This window comes from Bombyx mandarina, chromosome 06 (assembly GCF_030267445.1).
Source record: "Bombyx mandarina strain Sakado chromosome 06, ASM3026744v2".
NCBI lineage: Eukaryota > Metazoa > Arthropoda > Insecta > Lepidoptera > Bombycidae > Bombyx > Bombyx mandarina.
This window is the reverse complement of record NC_143213.1, coordinates 10,594,515-10,610,758: the sequence shown is the minus strand read 5'-3', so window position 1 is coordinate 10,610,758 and position 16,244 is coordinate 10,594,515. Positions and strand designations below refer to the sequence as shown.

The following is a 16,244-nucleotide window of genomic DNA, read 5'->3' as shown; positions in this document are numbered from 1 at the left end:
CACACATTTTTTCGATATTATCTCAATACTATAATATCTACGAGGAATATGGACAAAAAAGCTCACGAAAAAAATATATTTATATATATTTCTTAGTTTACATCTATTCACGCAGTTTACAAGCTTCGAGGTAATAATAGTCCTTCTTGCCTATTATTTCAGTTATAGGCGCTTCAAATTAGCTTTGTAGAGTGACAATATAACTACATACTTTTTAACAAAGAATTCGCTGAAGATATTTACATATCTATCATTATAAATACTAATATTTTCAATAAAACAAATATATCGTATCCCTTTGGTAAGTTTTGTTCGACAAAGTCGCCTTATTGTCTGAAACGTTTCATAATTCTGATAAATTGCCTCTATTGTACGTTATCTATGCGTAGCAAGGGCTTCGAATTATTCAGAAATTGAATATACATGTTTGTCTATCAAAGTAATTATTGTTTATGGATTTAATGATTTCACGACCGAGTTCTTAGACGATTTGGTTTTAATTGAGAAAATATATTTGGGTTCTTTTGTTCTCAATTATATAATTAAGCTAATTACATAATCATGTTTGTAAACAGTTTTAGGGTAATGTTTGTTTGTCCTTGCAGATTATAGTGTTTGATGAAATATAAGGCCTTGTTACACGATTCGTGGATAATAAGTCGTCGTGGCCTAAAGGATAAGACGTCCGGTGCATTCGTATGCGTAGCAATGCACCGGTGTTCGAATCCGGCGCAGGCGGGTACCAATTTTTCTAATGAAATACGTACTCAACAAATGTTCACGATTGACTTCCACGGTGAAGGAATAACATCGTGTAATAAAAACCAAACCCGCAAAATTATAATTTGCGTAATCACTGGTGGTAGGAGCTCTTGGGAGTCCGCACGGGTAGGTACCACCACCCCGACTATTTCTGCCGTGAAGCAGTAATGCGTTTCGGTTTGAAGGGTGGGGCAGCCGTTGTAACTATACTGAGATCTTAGAACTTATATCTCAAGGTGGGTGGCGCATTTACGTTGTAGATGTCTATAGGCTCCAGTAACCACTTAACACCAGGTGGGTTGTGAGCTGGGCCAACCATCTATGCAATAAAAATAAAAATCGTGAACGTTTCATCATTTCAATGAAACCTAATGTTTTCAATTCGGGCGCCGCACTGGATAGTTTAGATAAGAGCTGTAAAATTTCACAGGCTTTATTTTAGCGTATTATTTGACAATTGTTCACAACTGTCTATAGTACACCGCAACATACCTGCTATAACTATTTTTATGTATCCCGTTATTTCTGTAAATTAAACGGTTGTCTGGAAGAGATCGCTTTTGGCGAATAATTTTTATTTTATTTTTTTATTGCTTAGATGGGTGGACGAGCTCAGAACCCACCTGGTGTTAATTGGTTACTGGAGCCCATAGACATCTACAATGTAAATGCGCCACCCACCTTGAGATAAAAGTTCTAAGGTCTCAGTATAATTAGAACGGCTACACCACCCTTCAGACCGAAACGCATTATTGCTTCACGGCAGAAATAGGCGGGATGGTGGTACCTACCCGTGCGTACTCACAAGAGGTCCCACCACCAGTATTTAAATATAACGTGACGATATTATATAATATAATTCTTTTTTTTAACGTTTTAATATCAATATTAACATACTTGTTTTCAAAATTAATAACTATACAAACATTCCGTGTGGAAGTTTAACATGCATACGTATCTCATACTCTTGATTTCATTTAAATTTTGTATCGCGTTTTTATTCTCACGTCTACGGAGAGAGTCATGAGAGAAAAGAAAATCACATTTCATAATGCAGAATTTAGTACAAAGATTCGTTATAACCGTCTTAACTGTTTGAAGTTTTTATTTTAATAACTAAAGGATTACTGGTGGCCCGGAAGCCTTCCAGTTTCACCAGGACAGTTAGGTGAGCACGGGCTCAGCCAGGAGTCTGAAGTTAAGAAGCAATCGTGGCTCTAAAAAGCCTCTTGACGAATAATTCAATTCCGTGATTAGATATTGTTCTCCGTTTCTAAATTCCATTCAATGTATATAAAAATGAACGTAACTAAGGTATCATGAAAATAACCCCATTATGGTACCTGAAATAATAATGGGATACTCTGTTGTTGTCATCACATCATTAATTTAAGTCTTTGTTCACGATTTCACTTTATATTTATTAGGCATTCATCATTAGAATAATTATGGGGACGCTTTAATTAATTGCTTCTAAAGTATCAAAACCGTTGCGCATTGTTAATGTATTGCCACCGAAGAAAATTCAGTTTTATATTTATAATCTTAAATAATAAATTTGAATTACTGCGCTGTGGGACGAGTATTGTACGATAAATCAAAACTTTAAGAGATTATTGTTTCATTATTACATTAAACATTAAATACACATTATAAAAGAGTTTAATGTGTAAAAAAATTATATTCTCGTTAGTTATATAGAATACTAGCCGTACTCGCTCGCTTCGCTGCGCATTTAAAATTAACATTATTATTTATTGTCATTATTATTAGGGAGTCCAACACTCATATAAATATTAACCTATCCATTAAGTACGTGTATTTTCTACATGGATATCAAGTTTCAAGTCAATCGGAAGCATGGTTCAGTAGTTATAACGGAACATCCGTAAAAACCACTGTAGATTTATATATTAGTATAGATATTCGAGATATTAATTACCAAAAGCCAACAAAAACTTCATCTCCCGAGGCATAAGGCTATTAAAACCCAAAAGTCTGTTTTTACAAAAACATTTTATCGTATAATATTAATTGGGGCTATGATGAAACTGTGTTTTACAAGTAAGGTTTTAATTTAATTAGTAATTGAGAACTTACCTTGATATCTACTGGCAGTCTTCGCTATGGTTTCATTAAATTGACAGCTCAAGGATATCGAAACAAAACTCAAAATTAGCCCTTGATAACTGTTGCAAATCATTGTTATGTAGGTGTTAATTTTTTTAGAAAACTTAAAATTCGACAAGAACCAATTTCTTTTTTTCAACTATTAAAAACATTTTGAATTTGGAATATTTAAAAATAGTTTGAATGCGTTTCAAAAAACAAAGACAAGAACATTGTTTTTTTTTCTTTTTTTGAAAAAGAAAATACGGATTAGAATTTTGAATTTGGCGCTCGAAATGTGAGGAAACGGTGTCGATTACTGCTCCTAGAAAGGTCGAGAGTACTCGAGACACGAGAACCGACTGAAACTGGGTACCGTGCCTCTAACTGGAACGGGAGAGCTACACCGCTGCGCAGTACAAGCTTAGCTACGTCGACTTTATATTTTCATTTATTTCGAAAACAAGGTCGATGCAGGAATTTCGTTAGTTTCTCGCTTTGAACGAATTCGCTCAGAGAAAATACTTTAAAATTGTAATGAAAATAGTGCTGAGCATACCTTCCTCGGTACAGTAATAAAATCGATATTAACTTTTTTCATATCGACGCTTGAAAGGCAAACTTGATTAAGCGACAATAACTGCTTTGCACATAAATGATAGGCAATAACCATATTCGATGCGCAAAAAATATATATTTCTAGGTCTATTAAAATCATTTCAATCCTAAAGCTAGATTCGTTAAAATAGAATTTTTTTCAGGTATTTCAACTTTAAATTAGTCTACTGTAAAGTTCACGCATTGTCGCTTAGTCACGTTTGCCTTTCAAGCGTCGATATGTATTGTTTATTGTGAGCGTGAAATTTTGTTAATTGATTCATGTTTTCACTTTGCGCATATGTATTAAGAAGAGTAAATTAACAGCTGAAGCTTAATGTAAATTTCGTTTGACAACACCATTACTTTTACTCTGAGGCGTAAGAGGTCAGTCTTGTGCTAAAACTTTAATGAACACGGCAAACTAAACTCGACCTTACACTGAATAAGTCATAGCCTAAGTTTCTAAGTTGTGACTTTTTCACGACAACACAGACATCTTTAAACTTAGGAAATTGTTTGGACACTGTTGGAATAATACAATTAAACACGGAATGTTATTGTTGAGTATCAAAAAAAACTATAGCAGATTATTCGACGTTTTAAAATTGATTCATATATAAAACATATTGACAGTACAGTTATAATTTGTATTTTTTTTTTCGTTTTTTTTATTGCATAGATGGATGGACGAGCTCACAGCCAACCTGGTGTTAAGTGGTTACTGGAGCCCATAGACATCTACAACGTAAATGCGCCACCCACCTTGAGATATAAGTTCTAAGGTCTCAGTATAGTTACAACGGCTGCCCCACCCTTCAAACCGAAACGCATTACTGCTTCACGGCGGAAATAGGCGGGGTGGTGGTACCTACCCGTGCGGACTCCCAAGAGGTCCTACCACCAGTAATTACGCAAATTATAATTTTGCAGGTTTGATTTTTATTACACGATGTTATTCCTTCACCGTGGAAGTCAATCGTGAACATTTTTTTGAGTACGTATTTCATTAGAAAAATTGGTACCCGCCTGATATTCGAACTCCGCTGCATCGTTCAACACGAATGCATCGGACGTCTTATCCTTTAGGCCACGACGACTTCAATGTATATCATTGTGTTGGCATAGCACTCTTGCATAGCACTCTCCACTAGAGAATCGCGGGACTTATTCCATAGACATTTAATAGCACTCTTTAAGAAAAATCACGGTATAATTCTTATCGCTATGATGTTATATTTAAAAAAGTATTTGTGCTGTGCTACGTAAAAACTAAAATATCAAAATTAGATCAAATGATAATTTTAAAATATCCGAGTTTACTTCAGACGTTTGTTAGCCGAGATACCGAATATATTTTGACAACGGTAAAGGTAAGCGTCAAGTTATCCATAAAGTAAGTTGTTGGAGTGCGGTTATATACCGTGACTCTGTCACGCGCAGACCCACAAGCTTGCCCCTAGAGGAATTATAAACAAGTCCGTTACCTGCTTGTAATAAACGACAATACTAACAATAGTTTCAGTATTATCTATATATATAAAAGAAAGTCGTGTTAGTTACACTATTTATAACTCAAGAACGGCTGAACTGATTTGGCTGAAAATTGGTGAGGAGGTAGCTTAGAACCAGGAGAAGGACATAGGATACTTTTTATCACGTTCCCATGGGACGTGACATAAAATGTGGTATAACAAAACGCAACTGACAGCTAAACGTAATATATTCTATGGTTAATTATAGTAGAATTTTGAAGTTGGTTGATGTGTTTGAAACAAACCGTGTGGCGGAACAAAGTTCGCCGGGTCCACTAGTTTCACTTATAAACACTGCTACTAAACGGGCTTTTTTACATCTTAAGTGTTCCCGTTATTCCAGTGCTTTTGCCGGCCCTGTTATCTACGCGTTAAGAAATAAATAATAATGTTTGTAATATAGATAACCGCGAAAGCTTAAAACAATTCAGTACTTACTGACGGGCACAATTACGAGTACACGTAAATTTTTTTTTTTTATGCCCACATACTAGCAATGTTAGTCGCCCACTGAGTTTCTCGCCGGATCTTCTCAGTGGGTCGCGTTTCCGATCCGGCGGTAAATTCTGCGAAGCACTGCTCTTGCTAGGGCCAGTGTTAGCAACACTCCGGTTTGAGCCCTGTGAGCTGACCTACATGTTAGGGCGAAGCTGAAATAGCCTCTCAAGGCTATCAGCATAGGTAGGTGAAAAAAAAACTGTTAGACATAGGCCTCCGAGGCTCGCCACAATAACCGGTATTGCGCAGCCTACGTAAAACTTAAGATTTCACCATGACTTCTAGAATATTTTACAGCATTTTTCCTCGACTGTTAGACATAGGACTCCCCCAAGGTTCCCATAATAATGGTCGTTTAAGATTTCACAATTATCACCTTCTAGAATATTGTATAGCTTTTTTCTCCGATGAAAAATAACATCATATAACGTGGTATGTGATTATATTTCAAGGTGGGTGGGCGGAGGTAGCCCTGTTGTCATGTTCTCCTGGCTCCGGTAACGACTTAATACCACATTGGCTGAGCGCTTACTCACTCGCTTACGTAATAAATAAAAAAGTTGTTTATTTTTTTTGCCCTTGAAGGCAGATGAGCATACCACCTGATGGTGAGTGGTTACCGTCGCCCATGGACTTCAGCAATGCCAGGGGCAGAGCCACGCCGCTGCCTACCGCTTAATACTCTCCACAAGCCTCGTTTGAAGAAGGACATGTCATAGCGCTCGGGAAACTTGGGAAGTTGTTATAAATTCAGACTCAATCCGGTGTTTAATTTAGGTATTTGTTCAGCACAAACGTCGAACATCGCAATGGGAAACGAGCCTATCAATTATGAACCTTCGTTTGCGGCAGTTTGACCCACATACCTAAAAGATTAAATGCTTGCTCGCACTGTCGTTCAAAATTATCGGCGTTAAAAGATACAAACTACATAGTATAAAATAAAGTCGCTTTCTCTGTCCCTATATCCCTATGTATGCTTAAATCTTTAAAACTACGCAACGGATTTTGATACGGTTTTTTTTTAATAGATAGAGTGATTAAAGAGGAAGGTTTATATGTATAATAACATCCATTAAATAGTGGAGAAATCAATAATAAATTACAGTTTCCGAAGCAAAGCAAGGGCGGGTCGCTAGTATTATATAGATATAAGCTGAAGGTACATTAAATTCATTGAAATTAAAATCGAACATAAACATTTTTCGTCACATAAGTTTCTCATAATCAAAACTGATTTATTTGTTAAATCTCGCGTTTTATTATCGAGTTATCCTCATCACACTGTTTCCAACGCTTCGAATACTTTTTATTCATCGTAGCTGAAACGTATTCGAAATTCCCGTCATTACGGATTCTTCCAATCCATTAACGATGCTTTTACCACAAGCACTGCTCGCCGTCTTCGTCGAACCCGTTGTTTGCGACGAAGGGCTCGACGAGTGAATTAACCCATAGACACAGCCCACTGAGTTTCTTGCCGGATCTTCTCAGTGGGTCGCGTTTCCGATCCGGTGGTAGATTCTGCGAGGCACAGCTCTTGCTAGGGCCAGTGTTAGCAACACTTCCGGTTTGATCCCCGTGAGCTAACCTACATGTTATAATAGGGTGAAGCTGAAATATCCTCTCAAGGCTATCAGCATAGGTAGGAAAAAAAGTATTCGAAAGGTCGGAAAAAATATAATGACAATGAAAAATGTGAAATTAAGCCCGTAAAAGTTGTTTTACTTTATGTCTGTTACTGCGGAAAGCAGAAAAAAATACTAGATGTTTCTCTGTTTGTGTAATAAAAATGAATAGCTCCTGATATTGTGTGGTTACAAGAACCCTTAAACGTCACAACGTGAATTCCACCACCTAGCTTGAGACAAAGGTCAAGTCATATTATATACATATAACAGTTACCTTGCTTTTTAAACCAGAACGCGTGGTTGATATGCGATATAATCAAACGAAATGGCGATAAACTTACAATACGGCCTAGCCAGAATAGCTTTTATAAAGAGAACATCAGAACATAATTAACATTGAAAAACAGTCAACAGACAGGTATAATTGTACAACAGGCGATCTTATCACTAGATCTTCCAGACAACCGTCTTTGTATAAAAAAAAACTGAAAAAAATGTTTAAAAATTTATGAAATATAATTTATTTTTATTCTTTGACTACTTTTATAGCGTAGAAATCACTTATAAGGACCCGAGACGTAGCCGCTTCCCCGAGTTATATTTTTATGTGTAATTTATATCCGATAAGTTTTCAAATAGCACTAGTGCGAATTTACGGACAAAAACATGAAATCCACATCGGTCATCGATATAAATACAAGTTTATTTGATCCCGGGGAATACAATAGATTGCACGTGTAGTATTAGACAACATAAGAATTTAAGATATATTTATAACAAATAGTAAAATATTTATAAAGACAGCATATGAATTAACAGGTGATTGTCTGTTAGTTTTGGTTTTAGGTAATATCTTCACGTAACAATAAACTTTTAACCGCCCAATAGAATAAACAAAGCTCATAAACAGAGCGGACGGTTAGCGTGGTATGGTACATGTGATGCGTAGAGAGAAGATGCATGTGAGTAGGAGATGTATGGAAATGGTAGAGCAAGTTAGAGAGGGAAGAGGTCGACCGAAGAAGACATGAATGGAGTGTGTGAATGACGATATGAGAGAGAGACAGGAGTGAGTGTTGAGATGACGGCTGATAGAAGAGAAAAATTAGCTGTGCCGACCCCACCTAGTGGGATAAGGTGGAGATAAAGAAGAAGAGAATAAACAAACAGCCCGCCCACTTATTCTACGTAACATAACTTTGACTAATCCATTACAAACAATTATATAAATTACTAACACATTTCTTACTCAAGTTTTGAGAAGTTTACGTTGACTGTAAATTGTCAGTTGTTTTTAATATAGTATATTGTTGTAGTCGTCACATAAATTAGTTGATTGTTTGAAGCCCCAAGGCGAATTTATAAAATATTAGAGGTCCCGCAGTAGTCGAAATTCGACTATAATTAATTGGAATTGTAAGTTTCTGAACTATTATGATTGTATTTTTGACGCCAAGACGACACTATAGAAAAATATTAATAAAGACAAACAATATTTAATCTATTCTCAATTTGACCACAGACGTCAAGAACAAAAGATTAACAATAAATAAATAATAGGTATGCAGCATGTGTGTGTGTGTGTCAAATACATGGTAGTGTGTGTAATGTTTTCTTTATTGATTTAAGGTATCTTTTATGCATTATTTTAAAAAAATATTAGCATTCTGCACTTCTTCTCTATATTCTCTATAAGTGTGGAAAATTTCATACTCCTCCGTCCGCGCAATTTTCGTAAAAATGGATACAAAGTTTTTGCTTCACGTATTAATATATAGATATTATACATCTACGAAACATTGAGAACAATGTTGTAGCAGAAAGTATTTTATGTTTAAACTACAAAACCGAATCTAACCTAACCTAGCCCATTTTTAGAGACATTTTTTAAATAATCGAATTACAACTAACCTTCACAGTTTGTTTAAAAAATCTAAGAAATTCATCAGAAATCTTACTCGTGATACAAAAGGCCCGCAAGGGTGTGCATCTCAACCCTGGTTGTCTCTATCACGAAGCAATCATAATTTAGTATTAACACGTTGAGCGCCACATGAAAAATCGAGTATTTTCATTCAGGCTACTTTGCTCACCGGTGAGTCTTACTGAACCGTTTGGGCCATGAGGGTCACTCGTGAGCCTGGGCTCCAACATAAACGCTTGCTACAACTACAGACTACAGCTATCAAACAAAACGTGTATGGAAATGAGCCACGTGACCCCTTAGTCGAACGCCTTGGTTCTCAAATCCAATAGATAGTTGTAGTTTTTATCAAGATTATAGACTTTTAAAATATCTTCTTCTGTGCAAATTATCGCATTTTATAAATTTTGGAATGAAAATCATGTCATCAAAAAAGTAGATCACTGATTACCTGATTTGGGCTTAGCCTGAAAGTTACAGAATACAGTGGACCGTATGGCGTTTTACCTGCTATGGGTCTTATGTCTCATATTATGTAGTGGCATTCATATTATGACGACCGTGAAATGATCATGTACTTTGATTTGCAAATGCAAAACTGTAAATTTCTCGATGCGATTGAAATTTTAATGTTATGTCCCGACAAAACTTCCAGCGGCATTCAGTAACGGAACTAATCTCATTGTTACCCGTATTTACAAACCGGTCCAGTCATCATACTACTTCAGTTTGTTTTGCGCTTACAAGAGCGCCTTACCTCATTACCTATTTAATGAAATTTGAGGTAAATAAGCATAGCAACTCAAACGTTGGACCGTGTGGAGCAAGCGAGCCAACAATGTGTACAATGTTTACGTTCAACGTATCAAAACTTAGTGTTTGTTTTATGTACGATTTATTGCGCGGTACCGGAGCCCGCTGCTTTCGTTGCTTCGGACTGTATTTTGACTTTAACGAAACGAAAACCAGGGCTTTGTTGTTGGAATTACATTTGAGGAGAATGGGTTTCTGAATCGTTCTTTACTTTATTGGTGGCTTTTAAACACAATACGTCCTAGCGTGCTGTGTAGAAAATCAATGATTATAATACAGATGAGACTTCCACCTCATGTTTCAAGTTGAGCGGCTTCATTCGCGTTGGGAGGTCTGTCAACTTCGCCAATCATGAGAAGTGATGGGAGCTCGATCGGAGTCAAATTTATATACAAGTAATAAGCACTAGATACTATATTTTAAGCTAAATTAAAAATCTTTAATATGTTTGAATTTTTGAACTGTTGCATTTTCTGAACTATCCCTCTCTTATTCAAACAAATCATAATTAAGTTGTCAAATTTCTTGATGAAATTCAATCAGACACATTATTTAAATTATTCAGTTTGACACAATCTTTTCATTTGCTGTTACCTTACAATGTTTAGTATAAACATCGCATTCGTCTTAATGTGAATGCTTAGAGAAACTTAATTCAAAATAATTTTCCACCTCACACCCTGGCTTCATACAATATCTCAGTATTGTATTTAGGTAATTACTTTGGGCAACTACGAGTGGGAAAACTTCGGAGCCAAACAAAATTTTCCAAGCCTCGCTAACTAACGCCAACGGAAATAATCGGACGGTTTCATAAAGTCGGCTCTGCATTTTGGTTTACAGACTATTTTCCCAGCTGAAATGGAACTAAGTACTGAACTGCTTTTGCTTAACTATCAGCATCCCAGTGTTATTATTTACGGAAGAGTGATTGAAATGGACTAAAGTTTTTCGTGATTCATTACCAAAAATAAATTTGGAAAAGAACCGGCAAAGGCGTTTGTTACTTTGGATAAAACAAAAACAAAGCTACCGGGTATTGATATTGAACATTTTACTAATTCAAATGGCTTTTTCCTTCGTAGATCGCCTTACGGTGGACTGACGTCTGGAGGTAAGTCGTTAGTGACAAGCCAGTTGTATGCCCCAGTCTATAGAATATATAAGAGCAAGATTTGGTTTTTCCGAGTCATCATTCTCCCATTCTCTTGCCCTTATCCCAGTCACCTGGGCTCGGCGCAACATGCTTTCTCCTTCCATACTCCTCTATCATATACCATTTCTTCGCTCACTCCCCTTTTACACATACCGTCCTTCACGTAATCCATCCATTTCTTCTTAGGTCTACTTCTTCCTCTATATCCTTCCACCTTCTTCCACCTGGTTTTTCCGAGTATTATTTTTAATTATCGTAATAATCTGTTTAACAATATTTACCTAATTCATAAAAATAAAAAAAAATTACTTAATTACATTATAATTCATTTTGTTAAATTTATCTAAATTTCAATTACTTTCTTTGATATGCAAGAATATTTTTGATACCAATTAGAAGTTAACGCAATAGTGATCTAAACCTTATGAGGACATATTAAAATAGGAATAAGTATTTTTATATTAAAATATGAAACAATACATACAAATGTGTACAGTGCTTTATCTTTTTGCGGCTAGTTTGGAGCTAACATAATGTCAACACAGACTTGGGCCGAAACAGTACGTTTGCTTTACCATTGGTCTACCGACTACAGTCTATCGAGTCTATCCTATTAGCTGTAGCTCAGAGATTGTACATAGCTGTGAAATACAGGGCATAGAACGTTGACCGTGACCATGAAAACTTTCAAGTATTCGAAACGACAAAAATGACAATGACAATGACAATAATAAACTCGAGATCAAGTCGTAATTATTTACATTGCATATTTAATTTGCATATTATGTAAAGCCCGTTATCGAAATCAATACACGATCATACTATACGGGAAGTAAGTTCAACTCTCGGTAACTGACAAAAGTAATTTAACAACTTAATAATAATATTACAAAAATAAATCAGTACTAATGAACGTATTATGGTTAACTTTTATTTTTAGTACCTAAATAGTTATACCTACATTTTAAAATAGCGCTCTCTTTTTTATCTTTCAAAAAAACTGAGGTATTGAGTAAGCATAACTAGAATATTTAATAGGTATCGTTTATTAAATAACTTAAGACTTCTGACGAAGTTACTTAAGCTATCACAAAATATTTAGGTTTAGGAAATCTCTACCTACGCTTAAAAACCACAGTGCGATTTATGTTTATTTATTTTAAAACATTCGTTTTAATTGTACGACCAAAATTTTTAATTCGTCAGTTACGAATAATACAAAAATCAAACCCGCAAAATTATAATTTGCGTAATTACTGGTGGTAGGACCTCTTGTGAGTCCGCACGGGTAGGTACCACCACCTCGCCTATTTCTGCCGTGAAGCAGTAATGCGTTTCGGTTTGAAGGGCGGGGCAGCCTTTGTAACTAAACTGAGATCTTAGAACCTATATCTGAAGGTGGGTGGCGGCATTTACGTTGTAGATGTCTATGGGCTCCAGTAACCACTTAAAACCAGGTGGGCTGTGAGCTCGCCCACCCATATAAGCAATAAAAAAAAATTAAGACTGACAAAAAAAAAACCACGCTATATGAATCACTGCCTTATAATTAGGACACGTTAAATTTTAATTAAATCAGCATTACATTTTTCGAGGTTAACAAAATAGTTCGCGGGGCTCCCCTAATGAAATGAAAATGAATGTTGTTTGTGAAATCTTAATTATTTTTCTCGCAAAGAAGATTTATTTCAATGCTCTTAATATTTCACGAAGTTTTTTCGAAAATAAATTAACACGGATCTGATTTTAGTACATGTAGTTACAAACATGAGAACGGAGTCTCAATTAAGTATTTTGTCTTAGCGGTGGTTTTGATTAGGTGCCCTCAAATCGGAACCCATTATTAATTGCGACAGTAATGACGGTCCATAATAAGTCCTTAATTATACAAAATTAATATAGGTACACCGCATTTTTAAATTTTATTTACGATATCATAAAAAAAAATTGGTTAGATGGGTAGTTATATCCGAGCGCGTAGACATCTACAATGTAAATGGCGCCACCTTGAGACATGATTTCTAATGTCTCACTTTTTAGGTTAGAGCGGCTGCCCCACCCTCCGAAACGTATTATTCTATAGTATTCACAGCAGAAATAGACAGGGTCCCCCACAAGCGTCCTGCCACCAGTAATCTACTTTCATAGTAGAAGTAATTTTCTACGCTTTTTTTTTTCCTACCTAAGCTGATAGCCTTGAGAGGCTATTTCAGCGGAACCTGAACTAGTAGGTGAGCTCACGGGGCTCAAACCTGACGACGTTGCTAACACGAACCCTAGCAAGAGTCGTGCTTCGCAAAATCTACTACCGGGTCGGAAACGCGACCCACTGAGAAGATCCGGCGAGAAGGGTTAATTTACTCGTCGAGCCCTTCATCGCAAGCGACGGGTTCGACGAGAACGGTGACAATTCTACGTAACGCCTAAGTGACGTGAAAAAACATTACCTTTCGCCCTGACCCACATAATCTGGATAAAATAAATAAAATTCATAAAATTACTAGTCTTTAAACAAACCAGAACCTATGATAGATTCAATTTAACAAAATATATGCTAGACAAATATAAATTAACACCGTATTCTAACACTGTATTTACATTATTTTCTTCGTGCTCAATCAAACAAAACCAAATATATTAGCAATATCAATTTTTATGGTTCAATTTCGTATAGTTCAAGAAGTTCTTTAAAAACTATCCGAATGTATTTTATATGACCAATTTGCGAGTTTAGCTGTAGCCTAAAGGTGTTTTACATGAATGATTCATGCAGCGTCTTGCTTTGCCTAGGTCTAAAATCCTCGGCGTTAGTTTTACAGTCTCCATCTAGGTCGCTGTGCTTGAATAAAATGGCTGAAAGAATCTCTTTTATTTATTTAAGGCGGTATGTTTTATTCTCTTGCGCTAGCTACTCGGCTAGAAATGCAAAGCTCGACAGCCAGTTGGGTTTTAAATTTAAGGCGGCGTTTCGAGCGCCAGAAAAATGTGAACTTTCAGTGAATTTCTTATGATTTTCGTATATACAGCGGGTACTAAATGAAGTTTACAGTTCATAGTAAACTAAATCACTAGAAGTCGCAGCCAAAACGATGAGTCGCCTGTGATTGTGATTTTTTCCCGGCAAATACGTATTTCGCACTTGATCACGAACGACTTCCACGATGAAGGAATAACATCGAGTAGTAAAAACCAAATCCTCAAATAAAAAAATTGCGTACATACTTATTGGTTATTATGGTATATAGTAAAATGCAGCAGTAGAAACCATTATAAGAAACGGCAGTGGGTTCTGTTTTAGAGGGTAGGATAACTACAAAAGCATATCAGACTTCAACTTCAGTTCGTTATAAAAGACTAGTTTTTTTATCAATTAGTTCACGCTTATTAGAATCTATTTTAATCTAAACTAATAATAGGTTTTAGAAACTATAATGTCAACGGATTACAACAGTACACGGTGCTAGGACATAACAGACCTTTTTCAAACATTGGAAAAGAAATCTTCGTCAACTCGATACCACAACTCATTAGAATGTAGGAAAAAAGGAACATTCGAAACTCAAGCTTAAATAATATTTAAATGAAGATTCTTAACAATTCTCTGTGTCGTCGTTAATGAATAATGATGTCGTCAAATTCTGTCGTCTGTTAATAAAAATATATTATCTCGCTACTCACTTGTTGCGCTTACTTCAGGCCCGAGGGATTCAAAGGCTTTACCGAAGCTGAGTTTCAGGAGACGATCTGAATCTGTAAAAAAAAGAAATTTCTTAAACTGCCATCTATGATTAAAAAAAACATTACTAGTGTAGTTATTAAGAACTCCAACAGATGGCGCTATCTCGCAACCGAAATTGCAGTCGAGTCAATTTACGTTGGGTTCAACTGTACAAATAGTTTAAATAGCCTACACTAGATGGCAATAATAAAACATTAAATTCTCTGAATAAACTGTTTTGGAATTATGGAAAAAGTGAATAACATAATAGCACGACCCACAGGACAAAATAAACAAGACACAAGAGGTGAAAAAGAAACAAAATTATGTGGACTTATTATGGAATTATTATGTTATATACAGTTCACTAGCCTCTAGTTTCATATTCACATTATCAATCATTATATTATTATATCCAAAGATCAAAAAAAAATCCTAAGCTTAGGTAATTTGAAAATGATTTTGAAATTGTTAAGAAGGTTTTCTTTTTGAAATGATTGCACTCAAAGTAACAGTTTGTTTAAAACAACACAATGTGTAATTATGAAAAATCCGTAGTGCTTGAAATAGCGTGTAAGAGCATCATAAAACAGTACGTTCATAGTTTGTAAGCCAACTAATTTTCATTCTAAAAGCTTATAGGTATTTTTTGTCCAGTGGTAAGTACTAGCGTTATATTTTCAAGAGTTTTCTAAACTAGTTAACGTAGGTTTTGGATCGAAGCCAAACTTCCTATTCATACATAGTTGGCGGCTAACGCAAATTTAACTGGTTCGCTCTGTCGCATTTATTACAAAGAAGTCAACAACGAATCGGAACGAAATTGTATTAGAGGAATTTTTTAGGAAAAATTCTCAATTCTTTATTGAAGGAAAAATGTGTTTCAATTATTTGATGATTATTTAAAAATCAGAAAAACGTTGATTCTAGTGGGGGATTCGAGGTTATTTACTGGTGGTAGGACGTCTTGTGAGTCCGCACGGGTAGGTACCACCGCCCTGCTTATTTCTGCCGTGAAGCAGTAATGCGTTTTAGGTTTGAACGGCGGGGCAGCCGCGGTACTGTTAAAAGCGAGACCTTAGAATTCATGTCTCGAGGTGGGTGGCGGCATTTATGTTGTAGATGTCTATGAGTTCCGGCAAACCACAGATTCAATTAATTTATTTTATTGTTTGATATTTTAATTAATTAATATATTTACTAACTGAATTTAATGTAAATAATTTTGAATAATATTTGCACGCCGACCTGGTAGAAACACGCTGTTCTATAAAATAACTATCAACAACTTTGTAAACCATGTTTTAGCTAATAACGTTTGATTTGATTTCATTTGTTTTGAGTTCTTGTCGTATTTTATTGTGTAACTGGCGACCCGCCCTCGCTTCGCTTCGGAAACTGTAATTTATTATTAATTTCACCACTATTTAATTGATGTTATTATACATATAAACCTTCCTCTTCAATCACTCTATCTATTAAAAAAACCGCATCAAAATCC

The 16,244-nt window shown here is 35.6% G+C and overlaps 1 protein-coding gene across 1 annotated transcript in view; it reads right to left on the bottom strand.

Moving 5' to 3' along the window:
* Sol1 (CUB domain-containing protein Sol1) overlaps positions 1-16,244 on the bottom strand; it is a 320,961-nt gene that overhangs the window by 33,521 nt on the left and 271,196 nt on the right. The window contains exon 10 of the mRNA XM_028179067.2: positions 14,704-14,775. Coding sequence (XP_028034868.2) covers positions 14,704-14,775 — 72 coding nt within the window. The remainder of the gene's footprint in view (positions 1-14,703; positions 14,776-16,244) is intronic.